We start from the raw sequence: 11,115 nt of genomic DNA, 5'->3' as shown, positions 1-11,115 counted from the left end.
TCGGCAACCAGATACGAGCGACCGGTCTTTTGGAAATCTCGACGTATGGGATGATTTTAAGCTTTACGCTCTCCTAGGCATCGCTGATCTTAGCTTCGCATGAATCAAGAAAGTCCCTCTAGAATTGGTCCTTGCATGAAGGTGGACCCCACCGATCACTTGAGAGGATACGAATCTGGGGATAAATCTTCCTGTTCGCATTTGCCATCCCGGAGATGCTCGATGAATGCCTCCAGCAGGTAAGGCGAAGGGCATTGCTTTCTCCTCGTTTCCCAAACGTTTACTCTAATATTCTTCAACAATCGCCTGGTATTTAGCGAAGTTCTTTTCATTTTGTTCGTCGACAGAACTGGCCTCCTTATTCTTCGCAGCCTTCGTCATCATCAACGGCGCAACAACCGGTATCCGGTCTTGGCTTGCCTTAATAAGGAACTCCAGACATCCCGGTCTTGCGCCGAAGTCCGCCAATTCGATATCCCTGAAAGCTGTCTGGCGTCCTGACCTACGCCATCACTCCATCTTAGTCAGGGTCTGCCCCGTCTTCTTTTTCTACCATAGATATTGCCCTTATAGACTTGTCGGGCTGCATCATCCTCATTCATACGGATTAAGTGACCCGCCCACCGTAAACTATTGAGCCGGATTTTATCCACAACCACACAGCTTCGCAGCCTTGCTCTGAATATATATAGCCTTCTAGTAGTGGCTCTTGAAGAGAACTCCAGTCGTCCTACACTTTTTAGCCGGTCTCTGTGACCGTCATTCATGTCAGCCTTTGCTTTTGAAGGGGCTCTCGACGCAGACCGCTTCGAGCTAGGAGTTCTATGGCTGGCTCACCCAGTTGGACGACAGCAGATTCCAAGCTAGAAACCACTAATCCGTCTACCGCCTCGCTCCCGCAGGTTCCCACGGTTGGTTTCCGCGGGACGACTAGAAGCTAGCAGTTCGTTCTCCGATGATGCGCCAAGCATCAGCACCTCGTCTATAGTCTGTTTTTTGTATTTATTTGTTGAGTGTTTGATCCCACAAGTAGTCCAAGAAAAATGTTCACCTTAACTCGCCGACCCGGCTAATGATTTTATCTGAAATTGAAGGTGCTCAAAGTATTCAGACTTCGCATACTAAAAACCAAGCTTCATTGGCCACACACGCCTTAGCGTATGTTGTCCCACGTTGACTTGAGATCCTGTTAGCACCTTTTCCAGTGCAGGTAGAGCTGTTGCTTTAGCTCTTCAGCCAGTTCCGCTTGCTCCAAACACATGACCAGTAGATAAACAGCCCTTCATCAGTTGGATGAGCCCACTCTGAGCCAGGCTCTACACACTCTTGACCTGTCCGAAGTTAGTTTCAAGCGGACACCACGGGACTTCCTTCTACATATCCGCCCTGGAATAATCTTTACAATTGAACCTTTACTATGCAAATACAATAAAAATTCCGCCTAATGTTAGCACGATTTTCATATTTTTCATTTATTGTTAAATTAATAGATTTTCATATCTTCTTTTATTGTAAACCAAGCCCAATTACGTTGATATTCTTAAGTGGGAATTCCCCTCATCGAATATTGCTTCAACATTACTATTTGGAAAATATGTTTCAGCAGCATGTGTCGCCGCAGACTGAAACAAACGGTTCTTGTCTCCACTGTGTCATTCACAATCAAGTACACAGAAAATCCCATCAAAAAAACTAAAACAATTCCCACTTTCAAACGTCAGATCAGTTTGACATTTCGATTTCCGTATGTGTTGACATTGGATTAAAGGGAAAAAGAGTAAGCCGACCGTGAACGCTTCAAACACAGCCAACTATTGATCTGCACCGAGAAGTGATGTCATAGTTGCACCCAACAAATCGCTTTTAGGAAAATTATGCCGTAGCAGCGGCCGTCAATACCAAAATCATCCAAGCCTAACCTCAAAGCGCAATTCCAAGTGTATCCAATTCGAACGTCACTTTATAGCTGGCTGTCACTAATTTAGCGATCGCCGCTGAAACTTTTCGCCAAATTCCTTCCGCGTCCGGAACTCGAATCAATGCCGTCCAAGGTTCTGCTAACGCGGAGCATTGACATCGCCCGAGTGCTGATCTACAGGCGGACGTTAGCAGGGAAGATCTGTGGCGAGTGCAAACAAGCTGTGAGCGAAAATCTGAGTGAGGTCCTACGTCAACAGCTGACTCGATGTTTACATTTTCAGGCAAACAAACTTCCGTTCAGGTCGCTCTTCACTTCGCACTTTTGTATAGTCCGGGACAATCGGATACTTCTCTGTTCGGTCAGGAATCTCAGCTCCAATGAACCAAAGGTTTGCGTTGCCTAAGACGTCTTTGTGCTGGGTTTCAAGATGTTGACTTTTTCAGAATCTTCCGGAAGACAATGCAAAGCCCGAGTCGCAGGAAACCGCATCACCTGTCGATCCGGGCCAAAACGCGGAGAAGATGATGAGCACTGCTTCGGACACAACAATTCTGTCCCAAATCAGCGATCCGGTGACCAAAACCGTAACCTACGAGCTGAGCACGAACAAAGGCAAGTTAGTAGTAACTGCAAACGTTGAGGACTCGAAAGTGCACGACGTTGTGCTCGATAAGGAGATGAACTCTCCTGCTTCGCCGCTCACCAACGCCGGCATGGATCAGCTGGCCGCTGCAGCCACCGTGCTCGCAACCAAAGACCTTACGCTGACCAAGCGAACTCGAGTCGACTTCAATCGGTCGTCACTCGAACGAAATTTCATCACACCAGCACGCGCCCTTTCCGACTTCCTGCTAAGAGCATCGGATCTCGAGAGCCTGCCGAAAATCAAGAGGCGATCGCCCTACGAGCAAGAGCCACCCATCACAGTCTACTGGCGCAAGGACGTCGAATCCAAGGCGATCGAAGTGTGGGGATCCCGCGAGAACCTGCTGAGGGAATGTCTGAAGCGGGAAATCGACCGGAAGAAGCATCAACAAAGTATGGTCTGTGGTGTTGTGCTCCTTGTGGTAATGGCTGTCTTTCGCAGATATTTTCACCGTGAAGAGGAGGCTGCGGGACTACCGGAGGGAAGTCGGGAGCAGGGCGGTCGTAGTTGACGACGAACCCGGCCTTATGGGCAAGTCCGGTAGAGTTGTACTTATTGCTATAGGAATGTAAGTAAAGAATGAGCGAAGTGGTTGGATGCTGACTAGTGTGTCTTCCTCTGCTTCAGAAATGCGACGAATTTTATGTTCAAGGCTTTAGCTTGGCTGTACACCGGATCTCATAGTATGTTCTCGGAAGCAATCCATTCATTTGCTGACACTGCAAATCAACTGATCTTAGCCTACGGCATTCATAAGTCTACCCAGGTAAGTTACTTCTTGTTTTTCTCATTCATCTCGAAAGGGGTTATTAGTGACATTCTATTTTGGTAAGACTATTTGCGACTTCATTCCAACGTGGTTCATGACTTTAAGCGGGAAAACAGGGGGAGTCACTTCATTGAAAGCGTTCAGACCAACTAGACAGCTTCAGTCAGTGAGAGGGTTACGATAAAAACTCATTACGGATCCTCGAATATCCCAGCACACCAAAAGAAGGAAACATATTTGCGATTATCAGCTCCGATTGCAGAAAGAGACCAAACAGATTGTGCATTGATGTATTGATGTTTACGTTTTCTATTGCGTCGTTGTTCGCTAGCTGCTATTAATAGAAAGTTCTGTCATTTACAGTCCCCGCGTGCAACCATGCTCATCTGAGCTGAACACCGCAATCAACAGCACACATTTTACTGTTACGGATGACTTGAGACATCACCAGAAGCTACACAGATGTCGCGTTCTGTGGAAGCTGTGACACTTATTGAATTTGGTATAACGGTATTACATTCATTCGGTGGATGTTTATAAAGATAGTCGGCGTGATTTCGCATAAGATAGTCTATGCATACCTTTCAACAGCCATAGGAAGGCCACTCAGACCTCCAGAGCCAGCTCATAGTATTCAAGAAGGAAGCAGCTCTCCCACCCTGTAGCTAGAAATTTCTTTGAGGTCCCCGAAGATTGGTTTATCCAGCGTCCGTAGCCTAACTCTAGCTAGAGTTGAGCAATCGCAAAGGAACTGCCTGAGGGTTTCCCTCTCTTCTCCGAAACTGCGGCAAAGCGAATTTTAGGGTATACCGAGCCCGGCGGCATGGCCCCTAAGGGCCAGTATCCCGTGCAGACCACCGTAATGTTGTATGCATTTGCACAGGAGCTCTCGTGATCGGATTTTGTTACAAGCGGGTCAAATCCTCCTTGACTTGTCAGAAGTGATGAGCCTTCGCTATCTGAGATCCGCGGCTGCTAAGTAGTGGGAGTAGATTTCCCCCTTGACAGTCGCGAGCGGGACACCGACGCTGTTCGACGAAGGAATGCCAAAATCAAAGCCCCGCCTGGCCAATCCGTCAGCCCACTCATTTCCCTCTATGTTCCTATGACCGGAAACTCAGAGGAGGGTGCCCTTGAACGTGCCGCTTAGACTGTTCAGCGCGTTTCTGCACTGCTCCACCAGCCTAAAAGATGTCGTCGCTGAGTACAAGGCCTTAATGGTCACTTGGCTGTCAGTCAGAATGACTATGTTACGCTCATGCTCCAGCCATTGACAGACTTCCAGTATAGTTAGTACTTCCGCTTGGAATACCCTGACCAAACATGGGAGACAATATGGCTTCGATACTGGTTGAAAAGTCGACAGCAAAATTCCTCGTGAAGTTCAGCCTGCGTGTGGCATAGTCCGTGGGGAATGCTCAGATTTCACGAGGTACCTCGTCCAGGATGTTACTATAGCCACAGGACTTCGATATCTAGCATTCGAAATATTTTGACAGCTCTGCACGCTACAACGTATTTAATGTGTTGGTCTAAGGAGAGAAGATGAAGGAGTACATTTAGAGCATCTGCCGGACAGAGCTGCGAGGCTCCGGTAGCACCTGTATGGGTTCTTTAAATCCTATTAAGCTTCGTTCTATTGTACTTTTTGAAGAAAAAAAATACATACAATAGCGCCGTAGGTTAGGATGGGACGCACCTCAGCTATGCACATCTAGAGAACAATTCTCGGCCGGAGGGCCCATTTCTTTGCAAAGGCTCTCTTACAGGCATAGAAGGCTATACAGGTCTCCTTAACCGTCAGTTCTATGTCTCCAATTTAGTTTTGGATCCAGAATTGCACCCAAGTACTTTGCATTGCGGGAAAGAACCAATCTTTGTTCATTCAGCCGCGGTAGGTGGAATTCATAGATTGTCGTGGTGGAACTCGTAAATTGTCGAATATCTGCAATCGATATGAGGTTGCACCGATCGTTGAAAAATTGTAAGAGAGGCATCTTTGATGGTGTAGTCGCGTAATTCATGCTAACAAGAATTCATTCGCCAAGATTGGTCTGAACATCGTAATCGATGGTAAGCAACCGAAAGGCCGACCAAATAACGGTGACTTCTTACGTTGGATGGGCCTTTCAACATCATCATCAACGGCGCAACAACCGGTGTCCGGTCTAGGCCTGCCTTAATAAGGAATTTCAGATATCCCGGTTTTGCGCCGAAGATCACCAATTCGATATCCCTAAAAGCTGTCTGGCGTCCTGACCTACGCCATCGCTCCATCTCAGGCAGGGTCTGCCTCTTCTTATTTTTCTACCATAGATATTACCCTTATAGACTTTCCACGCTGGATCACCCTCATCCGTACGGATTAAGTGACCCGGCGCCACCGTAACCTATTCAGCCGAATTTTATCTACTTCTTGACGGTCATGGTATCGCTCATAGATTTCGTCGTTATGTAGGCTACGAAATCGTCCATCCTCATGTAGGGGGTCAAAAATTCTTCGGAAGATTGTTGTCTTGAACGCGGCTAAGAGTTCGCAATTTTTCTTGCTAAGAACCCAAGTTTCCGAGGAATACATGAGGACTGGCAAGATCATTGTCTTGTACAGTAAGAGCTTTGAGTCTATGGTGAGACGTTTCGAGCGGAACAGTTTTTGTAAGCTGAAATAGGCTCTGTTGGCTGACAACAACCGTGCGCGAATTCCATCATCGTAGTTTTTATCGGTTGTAATTTTCGACCCTAGATAAAGAGAAATTATCAACGGTCTCAAAGTTGTAGTCTCCTATCTTTATTCTTCGCGTTTGACCAGTGCGGTTTGATATCGTTGGTTGGTTTTTGGTTCTGACGTTGCCGCCATATATTTTGTCTTGCTTTCATTGATGCACAGCCCAAGATCTCGAGCCGCCTGCTCGATCTGGATAAAGGCAATTTGTATGTCTTGGGTCGTTCTTCCCATAATGTCGATATCGTCAGCATAGGCCAGTAGTTGGGTGAACTTAAAGACGATCGTAGCTCTTGCACTTACCCCAGCATCACCGATCACTTTCTCGAAGGCCAGATTAAAGAGGTCGCATAATAGGGCATCCTATTGTCGTAGACCGTTGTTGATGTCGAATGGTCTTGAAAGTGATCCTGCTGCTTTTATCTGGCCTCGCACATTGGACAGAGTCAGCCTAGTCAGTCTTATCAATTTCGTTAGGATACCGAATTCTCTCATGGCCGTGTACAGTTTTACCCTGGCTATGCTATCATAGGCGGCTTTAAAGTCGATGAAAAGATGGTGCAACTAATGTCCAACAGTTTTTCCATCGCTTGCCGCAGATAGAAAATCTGATCTGTTGCTGATTTGCTTAGCAAAATAGCGGAGAATATATTATAGATGGTACTCAGCAACGTGATATCTCTATAATTGCTGCACTGTGTCATATCTCCCTTTTTATGTATGATACAGATAATGCCTCTTTGCCAATCGTCAGGCATTGTTTCGCTGTCCCACACCCTGAGCACAAGTTGGTGAACCACTTCGTGTAATTGGTCGCCTCCATATTTAACCAATTCAGCTGTAATTCCATCGGCTCCTGGCGACTTATGATTTTTAAGCCGAAGAATTGAAAAGTCATATGGATTCCGGCAAAAAGTGGCATCCACTTAAATAGAATGGCGCACCATGCGGCTAAAGGGGCCATCTATATCTAACAACCACACTTGCTGAGAATAATATAATATGGCACGTTCAAAACAGGATCAACGAGGACTAGCAGTTAGAGTATCAAGAAATCTCCCGAAGAAAAGGCAGGGTTTTTGCTAGTTTCTTCCCTACACTGCCTGTGAAACTACTAGAATTCATTGATTCGAAAACAGCTCCTATAATCAAGACCCTCAACAGAGTCTATTCGGGTCATGTATACTCAGTCTTTTTTCTTTAGAATTGGTAAACTAAGCAATGACTTATGTCACACCTGCGGAGTTCCAGACACAGTTGATCATATATTCTATATGTCATATCTATGCCGTTTTTATAATAATAATCGTTAGCGCAACAATCCATATTGGATCAGGGCCTTGAAGTGTGTTAGAGCACTTCATTCAAGACCGTAATCGTCGAATACATACAAGTTAAAACTCATCGCTGGAGTTCTTGAGTATTAAAACCCACTTTTTTGTTGTATCGACGTCCCAAGTTCTAATTGTTTGGTTTAATACGTATCCGCATCGGTGCTTATGCCATAAGTTCCAATTCGATTTAAAAGTTCCGATTATATTTCTTTGAGCAAGTACTCTTCAGATTTCAACTGTTAATTGTAAGTCTTTGGAAAAATTCATCTCTCTTTAGTTCTAATTTCTCCGTCGTTTGTTTTCAGCTAGCCGATACGGAACATCCCTACGGATATGCCAACATGAAATACGTTTCATCTTTAATCTCAGGTGTTGGTATTTTCTGTGTAGGCGCTGGTCTGTCGGTATATCATGGCATCACAGGATTAATCAGCCCAGAACCGGTTGGCGATTTTTTCTGGGTAAGAAAATTGAAAACTATCTTTAGATTTTAGACCACTACTTCCTTTACAGGCTCTTTGCATTCTTGGTGGCTCATTAGTTTCAGAAGGTGCGACTTTACTAGTTGCCATAAATGAAATTCGACGATCCGCCAAAAACTCTAACATGAGTTTCAAGTCTTATGGTACGTGCTAAGCTAACGTAACTAACTATTAAACAGCTTATAATTAGTTCCAACTTCTTATTCGCAGTTCTTCGAGGACACGATCCATGTGTTAATGTTGTGCTAACAGAAGATGCAGCGGCCGTGACTAGTGTTGCCCTTGCGGCTGTTTGTATGACGCTAACCACAGTGACAGGATCCCATATTCCAGATGCGATCGGCGCAATCTTGGTAGGAGGAATTTTAGGTGGCGTTGCGTCATTCATAATTTACACAAATGTTGCTGCACTTGTTGGAAAGTAAGACATCTGAATTTAGTTTCCTTTTCCAAAACTGATATGTTTATCCGCAGATCGATTGCACAAGAGCATTTGAATAAAATAAATGCGGAGTTAGAGGCGGATGTCATGATAAGGGCTATCCATGACGTGAAGGGAATCGACATGGGCAACTCACTGGTGCGATATAAGGTAAGAGTCATTACCGAATTCTAAGAAATGCCACCTCACATGAGTATATTTTTAGGCTGAAATGGATTTTGACGGCAGGGAGCTAACACGATCCTATTTAGACAAACAGGATTTGAATGAACTTTTAGCGGTGCGTATAAGTTATTATATTAGGTTGTTGCACATGAAACGGCCGATTTGGTACTAAAATTTTAAACGACTGTAAAGCTTACAAAAATTTATTTAATTAATCAAAATGGGTATCAGTTTTCAGATTCAAAACACTTCTCCCGGTGAGATACAAGAGCATGTATGCCAGTTTCGTGGAAGTCCAATTTTCGGGTGTTGATAAACTCGTCGAAGGCAATTTTGACAGCATCTTCGTTCCTAAATTGTTTTTCCGCCAAAAAATGATCCGAATTCTTAAAAAAGTGTTAGTCGGTTGGCGAAAGGTCCGGTGAATATGGTGGATGAGGCAGAGTCTCATACTGCAATTCGTTCAACTTTTGAACTGTTGTTCTTGAAACATGAGGTCGTGCAGTGTCGTGAAGGAGTATCACACCATCTCTGTTGACTAATCTCGGCCGTTGAATACTCCATTTTTGGTGCAATTTCTCAAGTTGGGCACAGTATTTCTGTGCATTTATCGTTTCTCCAGGTGCCAAAAAAGAATAATGGATAACTCTACCAAACAGTCATCGTTACCTTCTTCGGATGGAGGCTCGTTTTCGGCATATGCTTCGGTGGCTTATCAGCATCTAGTCATTGTGCTGATCGGCGACGATTGTCGTATAGTATCCACTTTTCATCACATGTCACTATTCTTTGCAAAAAGGGATCGCTTTTGTTGCGGAAGAGTAAAGAACTGCAAATTTCCATTCGAAGCGCCATGTTTTGCTCCGTAAGCGCATGCGGAACTCATTTGTCGAGCTTTTTCACCTTTCCAAGTTGTTGCAAGTGCCAAGAAACTGTTGAATAGTGTACGCCCAGTTTCTCTGCAATGTCTCTCACAGACTGACATGTGTGGGATTCGACTAGCAAACGCAGGTCGTCGTTGTCAAATCATGGTCCTGGATGTCCACGTGGCCCACTTTGAAGGTTTACGTCGCCTGACCGGAATTTTTCGAACCACCGCCGTGTGGTTCGTTCGCTTACCGTATCAACTCCAAATGCGCTGTTAATGTTCCTGGTCGCCTCCGCTGCTTTATGATCGAGTTTGCACTCATACAGAAAAAGTATACGTTCTTGGCTTTTTTCCATCCTTTTTTCCTTTTTATTCACTGTTATCACAACTATGGTCAAAATTGAAATGACTGCTTGATTAAATGTAAGAGTATTTATACTTCATTATCCGAATACCAATCGCGCCAACTGGTGTTGGTTTGATACAGCAAAATCGTAGCTAACTCTACTTGATTGCCATTTCATGTGCAACGAACTAATATTTATCCAAGATACTAATAGTTTGCTTTTTCAATAAAAATCCAAAGCTTCCAATTCAAAATCATCTAATTTAATTCAGTTTTTAATAATAATTAATGTGACATTTTGTGATTATAGACGGTAAAATCATTCCAAACCGTGGACGAGCTTGAAGCCTTTTTGCTGAAACACGGAGAAAATATCGTCGACTTAATGGGAGGTGAAATCGATCGAATTGAGATGAAGCTACGGGTAATCTCTCCATCTATTTTCTTTCTAGAAAATAAATCTAAATAGTTTTATTCATGTTTCAGAAAAAGTTCCCGGAAATACGGCATTGTGATCTTGAAATACTTTAAAAAGGATAAATAAACTTTACGGTTACCGGCTGTGTGGATAAATATTTGACAAATTTATAGGAATAGCGGCTTTGCTAATCGACTATGTTGAACTGTATATATACTAGGCAACATGAAAACTAATTACGTAGAATGTGCTTTAAGCAAACTGATCGTATCTGCGGCCAATGCATAAGCTCGGTGATGTGCGTCTGATTTTATCGGGACCCGTGATCAAATTTCTTTGCTAACATAAATCTAGAATTATGAAAGAATATTGAACTGTTCAGAGAAAGGCTTCCCACAGAGTCCAAACGTGGATTGTCCTGCAGTTATAAAAAATATTTAGTGTTAACATAAATTTCAGTGAATAATTTTTCTTAGCTATTACCGAGAAACAAATTCGTTGCGGTTTATTATGGTATTTATCTTGTACAAAAAAAGAAGAAAATGTTTGTGAATAAAGTATTGAATTTGATTTAAGAAAGAGTTTTTAGTGGATCTGTGAATAGGAATTCCGATCGTGAAGTTTTGGGGTTTTACCTAATGGGAGTTCAGACATGTCTGGGTTTTAGGCAATGGTGACCAGTCCCTGAATGGAAGTCTTGGCATCCACTTAACAATTGGTAACATCGCTAAAATACGACTTGCATTATAAATTAAAATCAGCTTCATGAAGAGGCCCCTGCAGTGACATTTACGTTAAATAAAGGCAACATGTATGCAGTGATGATCAAGATGCAAGATCACTAGAAAAAGCTGATAAAATGGCAAGAAAAGTGGAAAAAGGAGGAAGCTGAGAAGCAATAAGAAAAAAAGTAAAAAGTGATATGGCAGGAGAACAAAAGAGAGGTAGCTAAAAAGTAAATTAGAAAAGAATATCGATGAATTAGTATAAAAAAAAGAAACG

The 11,115-nt window shown here is 43.6% G+C and overlaps 1 protein-coding gene across 1 annotated transcript; it reads left to right on the top strand.

Moving 5' to 3' along the window:
* Positions 1 to 1,716: 1,716 nt before the first annotated feature.
* LOC119655199 (zinc transporter 9) lies at positions 1,717 to 10,688 on the top strand. The gene is made up of 12 exons (XM_038060971.1): positions 1,717 to 2,141; positions 2,202 to 2,309; positions 2,365 to 2,959; positions 3,009 to 3,135; positions 3,195 to 3,333; positions 7,698 to 7,853; positions 7,906 to 8,017; positions 8,085 to 8,295; positions 8,349 to 8,466; positions 8,522 to 8,596; positions 10,006 to 10,119; positions 10,182 to 10,688. The coding sequence occupies exons 1-12, from the start codon at positions 2,040 to 2,042 to the stop codon at positions 10,224 to 10,226; spliced, it is 1,902 nt and encodes a 633-aa protein (XP_037916899.1). The 5' UTR covers positions 1,717 to 2,039; the 3' UTR covers positions 10,227 to 10,688.
* The last annotated feature ends 427 nt before the right edge of the window (positions 10,689 to 11,115 follow it).

Source organism: Hermetia illucens, chromosome 4, assembly GCF_905115235.1.
Source record: "Hermetia illucens chromosome 4, iHerIll2.2.curated.20191125, whole genome shotgun sequence".
Lineage (NCBI taxonomy): Eukaryota > Metazoa > Arthropoda > Insecta > Diptera > Stratiomyidae > Hermetia > Hermetia illucens.
This window is presented reverse-complemented; position numbering and strand designations above follow the sequence as displayed.